Genomic DNA, 18661 nt, shown 5'->3' on the forward strand with positions numbered 1-18661 from the left:
GTGTGAACATCTTGAATCTGTTTGCTGAAATGTTGCTGAGAAGAATCAATAGTTGGTGATTAGTGTAAACTAGCTGGAGTTGGACTTTTCAGAGCAGAGAATAATTTGAACTGACATCTTTGAGTTCAGCTGAAGCCTTTATATTTTCCTCAGTAGCGAAACTTGGTTTGTCCTTAAAAACAGAGGTCAGACAAGCTCTTGCTGCCATCTGTGATGCCACACTAAAACAATTTAATGCTTGGAGAGTTGCTGGATAAAGTAGTTTTGTAGGAATATTTTTCTGAGGAGAGACTGATCTGTATTTTTTGTGACTTAGAGACTGGAGGGTCGATCAAACCTCCTGTTTTCAATCAAGACTCAACAACTATGGTACTGCAACTGCTTTGCAAAATATATATCTGTATCTATATTTAGCATGTCATGTTCAAAAAAGGAGAGGGACATTTTTATATGTAAGCGTCAGTCGTGTAGTTCCAGCAAGAATATATTTGCAGACGCGCTTATGTTTTTGAAGATAAAGTGTTATTTATTTATTTACAAGACTCGCAACGTGAAAATGTGCGCAGTACAATAACACAGATTTCTATTTACAGATGTTACATTTGAGTGGCTGTTGGATGAAGATTGCTCAATAAAGGAATGTCAAGTTTTATTTTCAATCAAACCGGCTTCTTCAGCCCATGTTTCCGTTGCTGTGTCAGTTGCGGAAACTTCTCCACGCCGTCACGACCCCTTCATTCATCCTGAGGACCGCTCAGCCACCACGGTGACGAACAACGTAAATAGTTTGTGGTTGTGTTTCCGAACGTGCGTCACGCGGCGGCGGAACCTAAAGTGTGTCCCCCGGACACTGAAACTGAGTGGAGCGCCCGCGTGCGTGAATAACATGGATGCGCGTGCACATAAAAGCACGTGGTGCTGGATGCCGTTTAACCGGCGCGTAATCCACCGTGTGTGCGTGCGCGTGTGTGCGCGGGGCGTGGCTTCGCGGTGAAATTCAGTTCTCCAGTCTGGACTTCTTCTTGCGTGTCTCTGTCCGCTCCATAAGAGCTTTCTGCCGCGGTCCAGATGCGGCTGCCTCCCGGTGTGAGGACGCTAAGACGCGATGAGCAGCCGGAGGCGCTGACGTCCAGAAGTGAAGTGTGTGTGTTCTGCAGATGGCCGGACGTGCAGCTCGCATTTGTGGAGTATTCCTGGATTACAGCAGAAAGACTTGGGTGCTCCTCCGGGACTAGAACCTTCTTCTCTGAGAACAGCCTGCAGGTTCCGGTTCTTGAACACACTTTGCTGAGATGAATACGTTCTACATCGTGATTGAAGTGGTTATTGCTGTTCTCTCCATATCCGGCAACATACTCGTCTGCTGGGCTGTCGCCATCAACACCACCCTGAAGAACGCCACCAACTACTTTCTGGTGTCTCTGGCTGTGGCTGACATTCTGGTCGGCTGTCTGGCCATCCCCTTCGCCATAACCATCAGCATTGGGATCCATCTGGACTTCTACGGCTGCCTCTTCCTGGCCTGCTTCGTCCTGGTACTGACACAGAGCTCCATCTTCAGCCTTCTGGCCATCGCTATCGACAGATATCTGGCTGTTAAGATTCCTCTGAGGTGAGTGGCTTTATCTCTGCAGGCCACTGTGAAGTTCAAAGACAAAAATAGAGCAGAAGAGTCACACAGAAACTCTCACTACCTTTTCTGTAGTTCAGCAGAAGGACCCGTCTGCCTGCAGGGCTGGAGCTGTGTGCTTAATCATATGGAAATAAACTTTGTGCTCAGTGAGCAGAAATAAAGCAACTTCCTTCCTTCTCATCTCCATAAGGAGACCGTAACCAACCTCAACTTTCCAAGTAGAAATAACTCAGGTTCTGGTTGGTTGGCGCCGTCTCTGATCTCATCAACAAGTTGGGTAAAAATAGAAGTTAAGGTGTTAATGTTAATCACTTAATTCCTCTGAACGTACTTAAGTCTGGTGTTAGACAGACTGAAACACTTTGAAAGGCCTGTTTTTTTAATCTTGATTGATGTAAACTTTTAAAAACTTGGGGCTGACTCTGTTGATGCAGCTGCAGGAACTCCAGAAGTCTGTGACAGGGTTCCTGAATCATTTCAGCTGCTTTTCTTAAGTTAATGTGGAGCTGAGTCCTTTTTATCGCAAATCTCCTGCAGCACGAAATGTTGGATCAATATCTGGCCATGAGCGTCCCTTCCACTGATGCCAAAGGTCACAGAGCCACAGTGCTGCTGGATCCTTTCAGCAAATGGAGAAAACCTGTTTTATAATCGGGAAAAAATGGTCTGTCTTCAGCTCTTGGCATTCTTGGCTTCTCACTAAGGTCGGAGTGGTGACATTTTGTTTTTTTTAAGGGGACGGGGCTGTGAATGTTGTGGGCTTGGATGTGTGTTTGGGCCTGTTTGTGCTGAGGGGCTGTTTCACTGTGATGAGCTGCCATTTCCATTACACTCAAACACTGGCAAGAAAGGACAGTTAGAGAGGAGTCCAGGGTGGAGGGTTTCTCCCTCCTACTACTGTAAGTGGCTTATAAAAATCTCCATGTGTTCCTCTATTTTGACCCACGGACTGAAAACAAACTGTAACACACCTCATCACACAAAAAGAAACAGACTTTAAGTGGCTGTAAACCTGAATCACTCTCATTACATTCGCTATATAAAACATGACATTTTATAGTTTCCCGTAAAAGCCCATTTCTTGCACTCAAATCACAAGCAAATACATACCACGTATCTTCAGCTCACATTAAGTGTGTGTGCGTGTGTGTGTCACAGTTCAGCCAGTCTGAAGTCCTTCGGGATCACAAATCCCTGTGTTTTCACAGATGGTTTTAGGAGTGAAAGGCCAGAGGCAGATGTTTTAAACCCTGTGAGAAGCCACACACCCTCTCGGTGCGCCGCTCGAGCTCCCGTCCTCCCTGTTTGCATTTTTCAGAAAAAGACCCTCTGGCTAATTTGTCCTTCCATCTTGTTGGAGCTTTGAAATAACCCTTAGCAGAGCGTGGCCCACAGAGGGACCATCCACACCCACACCAGTGGCGCTGCCTCGCTGCGGTCGTCATCTGCTGATTCAGCACATTCGGCTCCATCATTGTAAGGGACAGTTTCAGAGTCTTCCTGTCTTTGTTTCACCATATAGATGGCTGAAGTGGTGCGGTGAAACCACTGAGCCATATCTGTCTGGGAGGAAATCACATGGACACTGATGGAAATGGCGATGCAGACTTACGCAGGGAGCATCACACTCAGATGTGCTGAGGGGTTGATAAAGTTAATGCTGGTCGATGTGTGTAGATTGTATTTAGAGGAGAAGGTGCTGTGTGGGTTTTGCAGCTCAATAACATTTCATGTATTTCCAGGTGACGAAATGTAAATTTCATGACTGTCTACCCAACCTGAAGCTACTACTCTTTTTTGCTTTGTTAGGTTTATTTTCCTGTGACAATCAGGTCTGTTTTCACTCATGTCTGTTTACTTGTCAGCGCAAAGTGAACCAATGTGCACCGGACTTGGTGGAGGGCGGATCAGTGACGAGGGCTGAGGGAAGGGCTGGGCCTGGAGAGAAATCCATTCTGGCTGGAGCAGATGAAAGACATGCTTCTGTTTTGCATTGTTTTTGTTTTCTTGACTTGAGAACGGAAGCCAATGAGCTAGTTTGGCTGAAACTTGATGGAGTAATGGATTGTTATCCAGAGAAGGACCCAATTTTCGGAGCAGATCTGATTAAAGGGTGTCATGTGGTCTTTGTTTTTTCTTTTTTTTTTAATGACTTCATGAATCACTATATCACTTGGAACTTGACGTAGAACACATTCACATTTGTGGTGCTGATATTCACAACTTTGTGCAATTTGGGAAACTGGACACATTTGAACTTGGCCTCACAAATTGTAATGTAGCTAAGTAAAGTGCTAAATTAATAAATTTTATTGATATTCTAATATTAAAATGTTTGTTCTAAACCTGCTCTATGTATATAGTGCCTTTTAAATAACGTTGTCATGATCTGGTGCTCTACAGATACATTTGATTTGATTATCATAAGTGAATAATTGTTGATATGAGTAGCTACTGAGCTTCAAGAAACACTCACTCACCCCAAAAATGCATTTGTGTATATTTTCCTTCAAAACAACTTGGAATGCAGCAGCTTTACATATTAGATTCTTTGTTTATCTTGTTTTACTCTCAATTTGCCCTCGTGATGCTAAACAGCTTGTATTGCTCAAAATTAAATCAACTATGCAAACAGAGCTGTACAGCATTTGCATTCTTACTCACAGGTTGTGTTATCAACATTACCGGGCACACGTGTGATTGTGTTTGTAGTTGAGCTGCGGCCATATATTTAAGTAGACATTGTGAGCATTGTGTGGTTGTGTGTGTAGTGTGGCAGAGGTCTGCAGCACAGTGACACAGAGAAGGGATACATGGAGTATAGAGCAGGAAAAGGAGAAGAAAGAAAAACTAAGATAGATGCCAGTGTGCTGTTGTCATGCCAGAACTAATCAATTCACTTGCTCACCCATTCCCTGCCTCCAAAGAGAGAGAGAGAGAGGGAGAAAGGGCGGCGATCAGCCCCTGTGCACTCTGCTGGACATGTCGGTGGCAAACAAGAAGTCAGGGAGTCAGCAGGAAGGTGTGGGGAGCTTTTCAGGTCATGGTGAGCTCTGGAGCTTCCTCTCCTCCCCCTGTGGGCAGAGTGCTTGATTATTCAGGGCCCCTGGGTCAACACGCTCAGCTCCACATCACACGGTTGCAGGTCTGAGGCTGGGCAAGCCATTGATGACTTACTGACTGTTGGAGCTGTTGTAATTATGACAAGACAGGACAGTTATCAGTCTGAATGCCGACAGACTGGGCTAGTTATTAAAAACCTATAGTTTCAATAACATGACTTTTATTTTACAGGAAAATTTGAAGGCAATAATTTCCTTTCAGTCATTTGGGGCAGTTTGAAGCAACTTCCTTACAGCCTGCGCTCAGCCTCTCTCACTTCTAACAGCCTTTTAAAGGAAGACACTGTTTTCATGCTTTTCTCCAGTCTGACATTGTTTATTATCAAAAATGAATCAATTTCCTATGCTTGCTTGACACAGAACTATGGACAACTTTCCAAATGTAGCCATAAAAATAACCTTTAGTGCTGAATAACTTAGGTGCAAATATTGTTTTCTGATCATGAATTGCTCAATCTCTGCACAGGGGGAAAATTCCTTCTTGAAGTTGTTTGAGTCTGTCCTCAGTGTACCCTGGTGTGAGTCTGTGTTCTGGCCATTAATCCTGTTAAAGGATGTGAGAGCCTTCACACAGAGCAGTGAAACACCAAGCAGTTGGTCTGGTTATGCAGCTTGAGAGACTGCAGTCAGGTAGTCCGGTGCTCAGGAGGCAGGAGCTCAATGTGTCCATGTTTCCATTCATTTGACCATTAACTAGACCGCTTATCCATCATCGCCACAGGGCAGCTGGAGCCAAGTCCACTGAGAGGGCAGGAAACATCCTGGACAGGTCAGCAGTCTATTCTAGGACAACCATTCGCTCTCACATTCAGGACCACAGGCAATTTAGAGTCACAGATGGACGTAAACCTGCCTGTGGCAGGAAGCTGGGCGGTGGCAGTGCTCTGTTGCCTGGACCGTCATGCTGCTCCTGAGCCATGTTCTTACAAATATAATACCATTTAAAACCAAGTTCTACGCACACAGACACACAAACTGAGACTACTTCTGCAAAACACCACACTGCAAAAAGTTAGATTCCCATTTTTCAACTTGTCCTTTAGCAATTTTACAACCCGTACCATCCAATAACAAGCCAGTGTTATTCGTCAAGTAATGTTGAAACTTTTTTTTTTTTTAATAATCTATAAAACCTGATTCACCAGAAACTTTACAAATGATAACATGACACTGATGTATACTTTTTTGTGTCCTTGCAATGTGTAGCAGTAGATGTCAGATGGATTATTTGTGGCACCTCTAACAGTGTGCACGTGTGTGTATGTGAGTCACTGCCATGCGGTTGCTCGCCTGAATCACTTTGAGGAAACAACTCATTTTGCCTCCAGCGTGGTTCATATGGCGGGGACAGTCAAGACAGCACTGTTATGAATCAGGCCTGCATCTCCGTACACAGCTGCCATGCACCTGCTGCTGAGAATTTTCCATCATGTTTCAGTCAGGTCACCACTCCAAAAAATTCAATAGAAAATCCAAACAGCACAGGAAAAAAAGTGAAAAGCAAAAATCTTCCATTCTCTGGGTCTTTTATTGTCTTCTCTCGTTTTCATCCTCTGTTCAGCAGTGATCTGTGAAACTCCTCCTCAGTGTCTGAATATAGATGTGATTTAGGCAGAATATTAGTTGTCGAAGCATCACAGGATGTGCAGTGTTGGCGATAGTGGTCGACTTTGTGCTTTCACTTTGCAGATGTGTTAAACAGGCCTGTCTATCAGTGCTGTAGTGAGCTATCATCACATGCAAAGCTCAAACTTGGAAGGTAATATGGCTGTGATATGTTTATCAATCAGATAAAGACGATCGTCATCTTCCTTTCAAAGGGTGTCAGAGTCAGGGGATGACTGAGCAAATTGGTGTTTTGTTACATGTAGGGTGATGTAGTAAATTTACTACATTGACAGTAAGAACGTTATCAAAATACTTCTTCCACTATTACTCAAGACAATTTTTTATTTTTTTTCCCCCCCCAAGACAAAGCTGTTCATCTCATTTTGTTTCAGTTCTGATGGACCTCACTGAAACTCACTGATCTGTTTGGTGGTGATTTCCTACAATGCATGAATACAACAAAGCACAGCAATGTGCAACCTGGTGTGCTGTTCAAAAATAATTTTTAGGTCGATGGGATGGCTGAAGATGCAGCAGAAACACGATGACACTGTTTTTCTGTGTTGTATTCGTATTTCCAAACAGGGGTCTTTATGAAGACAGTAACCACTGCTGTTTTTTTCTCTAGGTACAAGGAGTTAATGACAGGGAAGACTGCCAGAGAAATTATTGCCATCCTATGGATCCTCTCCTTTGTTATTGGCCTCATCCCTTTCTTTGGCTGGAACATGAAGTACTCCAAATGCAGGACCAACAGCTCTGTGGTGGACAACACCACAAACGCTGGCCTTGTGCAGGGCCTAAGCAGCAGAGGAAACTCACTCTGGAGCTGTAACCTGGATTGCTACTTTGAGAGTGTGGTGGAAATGCACTACATGGTTTATTTTAATTTCTTTGTCTGCGTGCTGCTGCCACTGCTCATCATGCTGGGCATCTACCTGAAGATCTTCACCGTCGCCAGGAAACAGCTGAGACAGATTGAGCTCAAGTGTGTGGGCAATGGGGACAGCCCTCACCATGGGCTGCTGCAGAAGGAGATCCGGGCTGCCAAATCCCTTTCCATTATCGTGGGGCTGTTTGCTGTCTGCTGGCTGCCTGTCCACATCCTCAACTGCCTCACGCTGTTTTACAGGGATCTGAAAAAGCCTGAGGCCGTCATGTTTGTGGCCATCATTCTGTCTCATGCCAACTCTGCAGTCAACCCCATCATCTATGCCTACCGCATCCAGGACTTCAGAAACACCTTTCGCAAGATCCTGGCCCGACACTTCCTGTGCCGACGGGAGGACCTGTACCTCAGCTCCAATGGCAGCAGACACAACAAAGACCAGATCCACATGACCATTGACCCTCTGCTTTAGAGTTGTACTGAGGCGGGGTAGAATCTGTGTTAGCTCTGTCCAATCAGCCTTGAATTTAATTTCCACTGAGGTTTCTAATGTTTACAGAACAAGGGTATTGTATGTGAGGATGAACTGATGTTAAAGGCGCCTTGAATGTGGACATTTATTTATGAACTGTATCGAGGTGGAGGAACGGGGTTGACTGATGAGTCTAATGTAACATTTGTGAAGGAATATTGCTTTTAAAAACACAATGAAGCTAACTGGATTTGTAGGACTGTGATCCAAACTTAAAATGCTATTTATCATTCTGATTCCACCCTGTTACAGCTCCACACACTGTTATTTGCCCTGTTATTTTATTTTGTTAACATTCAGTGCCGGTGTTCAATTATTTATTTATTACAAGAACATATCTTTGAGAATGTCAAATTCAAAAAACCGTTTGTGACTAGATCTGTATTTGTGGACCTAGAAAGGTACAGTAGTTGTGGTCTCCATCTTATATTCATACTCATGAGCATCACAGACACTCCGTACTGCTTTACTTCATCTTGTATTTGATTATGGGGGGGTCTTACATGTAGAATCTTCCATATCCACGGTTAGAGGCAGATTAAGTCTATACATATTACGTTTATAAAGCATAAATGTTATTAAGCCTTTGCTTAAATTTTTTTCGGGTATCCCTGCTGCTGCACTAGTAATTCCATGAAAAAATGTGTGTACAGGTGTAGGGACATGGTGGTCGACGGAGGGGTCAAAAACAGGGACTTGCCAATCACTAAACTCAAAGAAATGAGGGAAATACAAGCATGAAGAAGAAGAAAATGTTTTTCCTATCCCATGATTCATCTCTCATGGCCAAAGGGGTGACAGACTAATCTTGTGACCTCTGTGGCAATGATCCATAGGGACGCCTTCCCAGGGCTCAGAGACAGCCAACAATTTATGATTCAGTCACGCAGACTCAGATATTAGTGATTATTTTAGAAAAACTGTGCTGTGGTGCTGCATGTCCTTTCCATGTTTCTTAAAACAAAAGCTCAGGAAGTGCAGATTTGCTACAGAGCATTTTCAGATGCTTTGTTTTTGAGCCAACAAATAACAAACTGTAAGTAGATACACCATTTTAAATTTTAGTGCAATTTACATTCATACTATTCATCGAGGTTTCTTGTTAGGGTTAGGGTTACATTCATGTACATCTCATTGTATGCGAATAGCATGGGCTTTAGGAGTCCAGCTGACAGTAGCCCCTCATAAGTTCCTCCGTTGGGATCCCAAAGCTCTCGTCTGCCCTGTTTGTCCAGTCAGTACTGGAGCTGATGCAGTCTCTTACTGATCTGAGGCAGGCTGGTCATTTGAGACATTTTAAGGGTCAATCCACAGAAATAAACTGTACTGAGGACTTGTTTAATATACTGATAATCAGTAAGTCAAGTCCAAATCCTTTGCACTTCAAATGCAACGTCATATTATTAGGGAACACAGCTGCAGCACTGTTTTCCATCATTCAAATCATAACACTGCTTTCTCTCATGCTGTGGTGGTCAATGCCATTGTAAACATTGGTGTTGAACTTTTGAAACGGACAACAGGGCAGAGAGCTGATACCTGAAACAAACAAAAAGATCTGGTACAATTATCAAAGCAAATCTAAGTCATGCTTTTTAGTTTTTCATAATATATATGAAAAAATAATGGTGTTATTGGTCACCTGCGAGCAACCATTATACAAACATTGCACTGACATTTCAGATGATTTCCGTTTGGTTATGTCAAACCACATTGTGTTGGAGTCTTTAATTATCTCCCCTCATCTGTTGGCATGCCCAGTGTACCACGGCTAACCTTACTTCAAGGGCTAATACACAAGGAGTTTGCCAATGATCTAGTACATTCCAATGGAAACATCTTTACTGTAACTACACTGTAACGTTGTGTTATTGTCTTTGTTGACTGATGTGTAAAATTAAGTACTGTAGGTGTCCAGCTTTCTACAAGCTATTGATTGATGTCAAAACTATTGCCTTCTTTTGCAATTTTAAAGGTGAAGATGGAAAATAACAAGCTGATCTATTTCAACATTCCTGCCTTTCATTCCCAAGTACCTTTGTCAATGTGCTTTAGTGTCACTACTAATCAGGAAATACAAATTCCACTGTGTTCGAGGTAATGTGTAACCTTTTCAGACCTTGTTCTCACTGTCATTTGACACAACTGCAAACTGATACTGCTATTTGACATGATGAAATCTGTATGTATGGTGAATTATTTTGTTAATAAAGGTAATGTTTATATTGTTACAGATAAGTCTTGATTTCAGTTTGAAGTGATGTGACAAATCACATTTACTGAAGCCACACAGTACATACATATATGTATGTATGTATATATGTATGTATATGTGTGTGTGTATATATATATATATATATATACACACACACACACACACACACACACACACACACACACACACACACAGTTATGTTTTTCAAAATGTAATAACTTCATCATAGAGATCTACAAAGCTTTTGACTGATGTAATGTCAGACAGAAATAAGCTGAAAATAAATCAGTAGAGAACCAGTTTCCCTGGTGACAGATTTAAGAACAGAAAAAATAAATAAAGCAATATCGAGTGTCTTCCAGAAAGAGCAAGAAATGTGGGCAAGGGCCTGAAATAACCAATCCAAATATGGGCTCTCATTCAGGAGCAGCCATCATGTCTCTTCAGGTCCAGGTGTGGAGGTTCAGCTGCTGTGCTCGGTAGTTTACATACCTGGGTGTCAGGAGGATGCTGTCCCACTGAGCAGAACTGACATCTGCTGATCAGACACGCTCTCCTGTTGAGTCACACCCATGGCCTGACAAAGGTAGGCAGCTAGGATGTGTTTGCACTGAAAGAAAAGAGCACAGACACTGATTCATCAGATGATCACGGCACAAACATGATTAATGACACGGATATGAAGCCTTAAAGGCACTCCAGTAATTTAAATTCAGAAATCTCATGTAATCAGATCACAGAAGCAACTGTTTGCTTCTGACCTGCTGGAAATTTTCCAAAATAGTAATATTCAGTCTGAGAACATTATTCACAAAGCAAATGTCATCGCTAATATTTATATTAGAAACATTCACTCATTCATTCATATTCTACTGCTTATCAGTTTTCGGGTTGTGGGGCTGCTGGAGCCGATCCCAGCTCCCATTGAGCGAAGGGCGGAGTACACCCTGGACAGGTCAGCAGTCCATAACAGGGCCAACACACAGAGACAGACAGAGACTAACAACCACTCACACTCACACTCAGTCCTACAGACAATGATGTCTTTGGTTGGTGGGAGGAAACCCATGCAGACACGGGGAGAACATGCAAACTCTGCACAGAAAGACTCCAAGCCTGGGAATCAAACCTACTACTTTCTTGCTGTGAGGCAATAACACAAACCACTGTGTGTGTTATTTTCCAAGAGGACAGTTGTTGTGATGAATAAGAAGCAAAAGCAGGAGTTAATGTGAGTGCTGAAAAAAAGTGGCCTTGGAGTTGTATAATTGTGTGCATGTGTGACTTATTATTAATGGCAGTCTGCTGCTGGTGGGAGAGCATCTTTATCTGTTCGCTGACCCAGATATCAGCAGTCTGGACCTGGCCTTATCCACTGAGTTGAAGTCTTCAGCCCGCTTAAATGAGCACAGTGGCTCCAGTGGGGGAGAATGGCAGACCGCTTGGTGAAACTCTTGACTCTCTTGAGTCTTGTATGGTTTTGTCTTCCGGACCAGAGTTATATTCAAATATGTTCCACCACAAGTCTGGTCTTTCAGCACCATTTAGACACGACTCATGTAACAATACTAACTAGACTCCATTATAATCTGTTTAAGTAGCAGGTTTCATGAAACTGTAATATTTTTAATGCTCTGTATTCAGTTTGTGTTCATGGGGAATGATATCTATGGTGCTGGTCCATTTCTTACTCCGCTCTGCTACAGCTGTTTCTCACACTGATTTTAGCAGCATCCTCCAGGGGAAAATAGCCCCTCTGATCCTCAGGGCAGGAGCTGAGGTTGTTTACTTTCAGATACATAGCGAAACAGTCAAGTTGAGATGGAAATGTCCCTCACTGACCATACTAAAGCATAACAGGACCACAATACATCTGTTTGACACATTCCAAGATGTGCTTGGTTCCACTTTTGACTTTTCTTCAAGAATGGGTCTAAAATGGGTCTAAAATGCTACTGGAATCATAGCTTATGTATGTGTCCTACCCTTTTCCACACCAAAAAAAATCCTAATTTAACACCACAATGCAATATTAAGCCCAAAAATGGACTGAGGTTTCATTTTGCGCTCAAACTGAGTGTCACTGTTTGTAAGTGACTCACCAACAGGCCTTCATTTCTGCGAAGCACAGTGTAGGTGAAGGCTGGGCATGGGCAGTAGTGGCAAGACACAAAGCAGGTGTACAAACGTCCAGAGCCTCCCATTACCTGTAACAGATTAATGTACAAGCACATTCAAATAAAGGGCTGTGTATACACATCAACTTGTGATTTGAAAGATACCGCAAAGAGTAAAGTGTCAAGTTGTTTCCTCACAAGGCAGGAGGTTCACTGATCAAACATGAGCACTAGGCTGTTTGTACTGGCTATCAGCTGAAGTTGGAGCAGTGGGGACAGTAAAAGTGTGGAAAGGCATGAAGGAAAAACTTTTTACTGCATCTCAAATGTCCAGACACGACAAGAACAGGCAGAAGGTTTTTTTTCTGTTTTTCCAAGTCAACGTCTCATCCTCCATCATAAATCAAAAACTCAGTGATATCTAATTTTAGACATCCTGAAATTTTCTATGACTTGGTCACCTGGACTCATGCTATAATGACATTAAATAATTGTAAACAGGCTCTTTATTCTGCATCGTATTAGCTCTGTAACTCTGTGGTATGAGCCAGTTCATCCTTAAGTTACATACAAGATATGTGATGAATCATCTAGAGACAGGCCCGGCAGCTGCTTCTTGTGTGAAATCAAACTGTTCACACATTACAGCAAGAGTAATTGTGTTTTACTGAGACAGCATATGAGCATATCACGGTTGTGACACCTTAATTTATGTTCACTGATTTGAAGTAGGTAAAATCCCACCATGTCTCTGAACTTGTACCATCAAATGTGTCCAAAATTACATCTATCTCAATGTGAACTTAAGTTTTTTCTGGACTCATCTTTTAAAAGTTCCATAAATGTGACAGTGCAGTGGTTGAGTTGAAGTTGAGGTTGCATCAACTTCATCACTTCAAATTAGTTATTTGGAGGACAGAATGCATTTTTAAACAACCTGTAAGGGGTGCCTAATGGCTTTGGCTGACAGCACCTCCTGCCCGCAGTGCTGGTGCTCATTCCCAGATGTAGACAGTGATTTAGGTTTTATCCTCATGGTCATGACAAGTCTGTGGATTAGCTTGACACTTCAAAATAACTAATGCTCCCCTAGATGGCAGAGCATGCTTCATTACTCTCATTACTCTACAGAGCTTCAGTAAATTACCTTTCTCACTGACCTACTAAAGTAAAATGACTTCACTTGTTCAATGGGATACTTCACTATAAATAAGGCACAAGAGATTACATGGATTTAAGACACCTCGAAAAAAGATGAGTAAAGCATCATACACAGCATGATGGGCACAAAAGCAGGGAAACTGTGAACCCAGCCAAGGACCTCTGCAGTCTCTAAAGCACCAAGATTATTGAAAACCAGCTCACACTTTGGTCCTTTTTGTTGTCTGCTGGCATCATAGATTATGTGGCTCTGCTAAAGTTCACATTGCAAAACTGGAAGCTTATATCACCCACAGACACACAAGGCTTTCAATGCCCGGCAGAAATCCACATTTTCACAGCAAACACTATACATGACAATCTCCCATTCAGTAGTTATATATTGAACAGCAAGAGTTAAATCCTCAGCTAACGCTCTGGCTCCATCCCTGGCTGTAATACTGTCTCACAGGGGAATACTCCCCAGGAAGCCATTATGAACATTACATTTGAGGGCCCTCTGGTTTCACACCACAAACAGGGCTTCATGGAAATTTTAAGTTCTGGGAATTCACAGCCCCTTTATCTGTACTGATAGGACGCATTTACTTTGAGTCAAGTCTGCTGTTTATTCCATTCAAGAACTGCCTGTCTCTCATATGAGAGTTGATTTACTGAAAGCCTTCTCATATTCTACACTCATTTTCCTGCATACCATGTATGCAAAAATTTTCCTTCACCGATTAGGTCATTCTACAAATGTGATCATATTGCAGTTGATGCAGCCTTTGGAATTTTAAAAAGTACAAAGGCCTTCTTTGGCTGCCACTCCTTATGAACAAGCACTCATCACACACCAAAACACATCTTTATCTGAAAGACTTTTGAGTCACAATGATGAAAGACAGAAAAAAAGCAAGAAAATATTTTCCACCTCGGTCCAAAGTAAATGATTGTCAGGAATTAATTAATTCAATTAATCAGAATTGTTTCATTATTACTGTCCTCATCAGAAACCCTTATTGGCTTATTGAGTAAAAGATTTAATGCTGCCAGTGTTCATGTTTATACAGCTGAGTTTCATAATTGCTGTGAATATACTATGTCTATTTCCCAACAGGCTTTGGTTGAGTATTCCCTATGAAAAGATCACAAAGAACAAGAAAGAATGAACTGAGGTAAAAAAGATTTCATGAGTTATGTATTCCTGAAACATGAGAAAAAAATCTGTTCCGTGGAAAGAGTATATTAACAGGAAATGAAGGGAGTTTTTTTTTTTTTTTAATTAGTTTCTCAATTTTTTTCTCCGCCGCTCTCTCTCTCTCTCTCTAAATTAGATCTTGATGCTATCAACTCCACAGAAGTCAACTCTTGTAGTTTAAATGTTTAGAGAAAGCTTTGTTTAGTTTTTAATAACTACCCACTGAAGCACTTACTATAGTACTTAAATACTGAAAAAGGCAAAGATCAGCGTGAGTTAAATATTTGTACCATGGCTTTGAAACAACCTTTGAGTAGGCATTGTTTAAGCTGAAGTCCAACTTAATATATCTCTCACTGCCAAAACATAAAACAGAACCTCATCACAGGAACAACACTTATGTGTTGTGTATATGGACAAAGGAAGAACAACAAAATGTGATTGTTATGTGTGAGAACTCACTGTGAAGGCATGCGATTTATTGCACAGTATAATCCTATTAGTCTCAAAAGACAAACTTGAATTTAAAAATAACAGAAAAAAATATTAAACACACTGCTTTTGGTGATGTGGGTCTGAAACATTAAGTGGTACAAATGAGCTCTAGCTCTAACAATGCACTAACGGTGCATTTGATAGACTGATTAATAGAATATCATTTACACTAGTTTAGCATTTACTTTAGAGATAAAACATTGGGCTCTCAGATCATGTTTAGTCTTGTGCTTTCCCCATGTTTAAACACAAACTGTACAATTAGTTGTGCTGATAATTTTTTTGATCAGACGACAAGTACAATTTCAAGCATTTAAATGGATTATCATCTTGTTTGCTGAGAAAAACATAACTTCTCAGCATACCATAATTTCTCTCTTCCATATTTAGAAGAATTTGGAGTAAATAAAACAGGTTTACCTTGAAGCAGTGTTAACATGCAAATAACTAGTTAATTTGGCAGAAAATTCTGATGTTGATGTTGAATACTCTGGTTCACTGCAATGAACATATTCCAACCCTCTATCATTATGTAGTTCCAACAATTTGGCCATCATTTTACTCTTGTTGAATATATTTGAAATTTTCCTGTTAAAATGCAAATCCTTTATTATTAGGATTTAACTGTGCAAGTAGGAATGATTGTAAAGGATAATCAATAAATTACAGACCTGAAAAGCCTTACGTCCACTGGGAGATGACAGACAAGAGACTGAACATTGGTCAACCAGGTCTAAAGCCTGCAGTGCACAAGGCCCGAACACAAACTTCAGCCTGAAAGACATGAAGAAGAAGTAAAAATTGAGGGAAACAAATAAAGACATTAAAGACGTGTTTTCACTCATGTAAATAAATAAGTATGATCTGCCCCTGCCCTGTGCCTTTTTCACATTTTCCATGTGTGAATGAATGTTGAATCGTCATTCAGTCCTGAATCCGCTGTTTGGCTCTTAGTTTCTGGAGAGCAGCATATATATATATTGAAGCCAAAATATACTTGATAATTATATATATATATATATATATATATATTTCTTTTTGTCACCTTGCATATATTATCTAAATCTACCAGTTTAGACCAAATGAGGTTTGAGAAACACATTGAAGCCAAAATATTATAAATATTATAAGAAAAACTATATTTTCAGTCTCCCTGAGAAGCAGGCAGGATGTTGGCAAGTTGATCCAGACAAGAAAGATCACTTCATTCCCAGTAACGCCGACCGTTAGGATGGTAACTCTGTCTCTGACACAGACCTACAAATAAACATCCATGATAGAAGTTGATAGGAAAGGAAAGTTTACAAAATGAGACTTACGCAAGAAGCAGATCATCGGGAACTGAAAAACAAAAAAAAGGACAGTGTTTGCAATGGATATAAAGATTGTCAACTTTCTCCAAACAAAGTAGGGTAAAAATCAAAGCTTCACTTTAATACTGTATTATAGAAAGAAATGAAAGCACAAAATTGGAAGTTATTCTAGAATCATAATAAGTCATCTTCTGATTAACAGAAAATTAACAGATACAAATTTTGATAATCAAGAGGTTGCATTGACTTGATTTGATTTTCATACATTACAAGATTTTTCATGGTTCCAGTTTCTTAATTAGGAAAATATTTAGCGTTTTCTATGTTTCAGCTTAATGAGTAATAAACTGTGATAGTTGACAAATTAACTGACTGCAAAAACAATCATTAGTGCCCTCTAGTCAATTCTACTTCACCTTTTTCAATTGTGAGCAAGTAATGGGGGTTCGGTTTTAAACACATAAATAAGGGCATTTTCTTCTCACAAGGGCCACTGTTAGTTTAGATACTGGTAACATTTTCAAGTGCTTTTTATTTTAAGCACAAATATATAAATTGCATTGCATTGCTAGTGAGGCAATACTATTACAACTTCTTAGTAAAACATCAAACTTGACTTTTGTCTCCCACTAATCACTGGAGGGAAAAGCTGAAAGTTCAATAGTTCTGGGTTCAAATTCAATAACTATTTAGTATGAGACAGGCAGAAAACCTGCTGAGATAGCCTTGGAGGTTTGTCAACTGGGTGGCTCTGTGTTGTTCAAACCTGCAGCATTGCTTCATCTCTCAACAGGAACTCCATATACACATTAAGGCAGCCCTTCCATGAAGCCAAAGCTAAAACCATGTAAACAAAACTTTAACTTAGATTTTTAGGGCCAAGAGATTCTCACATTTCAATGTGAGCTGCCTATGACACAGTAAGGATTACTGTCTGGTAAATACCTGTAATCTGCTCTGCATCTGTTAATCTGAGATCTTGGTGATGTCGCAGTACACACCACGCTCATCATGTACATAATAAAGTCCAAATTTCATGGCAACTAACAACACAAACACTGGCTCAGGTCCATACAAATGTCCTAGTGAGACAACTGAGACAACTGTCTGAATTACAGTAAGCTGCTTCTGTGTTAGGGTCATTCCTCAATTGGACAGATAGTTAAGGATATTATTTACCAACTGAGCTGAGCAAAAATGTCTGTGTGTGAACCAGCTCATGTCTTGTCAGGTGTGTGACGTTAGTCTAGTATCAGTGCAACAGGGACATCTAGAAAAGTGTTACAATGGCGCCACCTCCTGTCCAGCCATTAAACATCCCCGTTACAAAGAACAGCAAAACCAAACTTTGAGAAATGCTGCAGGCTGAAGCAGTAAAACAGCAGTTGCATTTTGTCTATGAAGAGGTAAGTGAAATTACCTATTAATTATTGACAGCGGTTAACTTAACATAAGTTTCCTCATGGAGACGATTGTTAGCTGTTAGCCGGGATGCTAACTACTGAACATACGTTTAACTAGTTCAGGAGCCAACGCTCACATTTATCCCCCGTACTCCGCTGCTGTCTTACTTTGACATGTTTCCTTGTATGTTCTCTGGATATCTCTGAAAAGTTGTTCGGCCACTGCAGGTAAGAGTGAGCGCATATTCGCTCCGGATGTCATCGGCTCCTCCACAAACCACAATATTGCAACTTCCGGCTCCAAGTTTTCTTTCCTCTACAAAATAAAAGGCCAGATAGCTCTCAAATTATACTGCTGTTAATGTTGACTTGTTTGTAGAAATTTGTCGAGACACATTTCATACATTCATTGACGTTGTTTGTGATGAAACTGGCGAGATAACTGAGCATATCGCTTATAATTTTAGTAGAAAATAGTGTCATTTGGTGTGCATACAGCGTCTTTGGGAAAATCCACAATACACAATTCTTATCAGCAATTTAAGGAAAATCTCCTCTAGGCAAATATACTTGTCATATAACAAGCGATATTCTTGGCTTCTCGCTTCATATTTAATTCAGCTTTGGTAAAAAGAAAAACAAAAACAAAACACATTTTCACAAGTGTTCAGAACAAGACACTCTCAGCAGCAAGCCTTCCACATGGGGGTGAGGCTGTTAATCCAGGAATAACAGGCTGTAAACAAACATCTTGGCCTGGCAGAAAAACACTGGTGTTATTAATATCACTAGCTCTGTGACTGAGCATGATGTGCCATACATATACATATATATACACATATATATATATATATATATATATAATTATTCTGAACAGGGTGTGTCCTCTGTGTTTTTCTCAGCTAGTACACTGATTTAGGAATTCTTACTGGCAATTTTGCACCAAATAAAAGGATTTAATAAGCATTACATCTATTCACTCCAGACCTAAAA

General features: G+C 40.8%; 2 protein-coding genes across 4 annotated transcripts; one reads left to right on the forward strand and one right to left on the reverse strand.

The window, feature by feature from the left end:
- The first annotated feature begins 914 nt into the window (after positions 1-914).
- On the forward strand, positions 915-10017 carry adora2b (adenosine A2b receptor). 2 transcript variants are annotated; one of them, XM_029520079.1, is made up of 3 exons: positions 1283-1612; positions 6992-7096; positions 7169-10017. In XM_029520079.1, exons 1-3 carry the CDS (start codon positions 1293-1295, stop codon positions 7722-7724), a joined length of 981 nt encoding a protein of 326 aa, XP_029375939.1. In that variant the 5' UTR covers positions 1283-1292; the 3' UTR covers positions 7725-10017. The 2 variants fall into 2 exon arrangements, with proteins under 2 accessions (XP_029375938.1, XP_029375939.1); XM_029520078.1 differs by having other exon boundaries at positions 915-1612; positions 6992-10017.
- Positions 3330-17937, reverse strand: zswim7 (zinc finger, SWIM-type containing 7). Of its 2 annotated transcripts, none has more exons than XM_029520081.1 (6): positions 17837-17937; positions 16272-16293; positions 15624-15726; positions 12102-12206; positions 10492-10609; positions 3330-4707 (listed from the first exon to the last, which is right to left on the reverse strand). In XM_029520081.1, exons 1-5 carry the CDS (start codon positions 17928-17930, stop codon positions 10499-10501), a joined length of 435 nt encoding a protein of 144 aa, XP_029375941.1. In that variant the 5' UTR covers positions 17931-17937; the 3' UTR covers positions 3330-4707; positions 10492-10498. The 2 variants fall into 2 exon arrangements, with proteins under 2 accessions (XP_029375941.1, XP_029375940.1); XM_029520080.1 differs by lacking the exon at positions 3330-4707 and adding an exon at positions 4725-9323.
- Positions 17938-18661: the final 724 nt, after the last annotated feature.

This window comes from Echeneis naucrates, chromosome 14, assembly GCF_900963305.1.
Source record: "Echeneis naucrates chromosome 14, fEcheNa1.1, whole genome shotgun sequence".
NCBI classification, from domain to species: Eukaryota; Metazoa; Chordata; class Actinopteri; order Carangiformes; family Echeneidae; genus Echeneis; species Echeneis naucrates.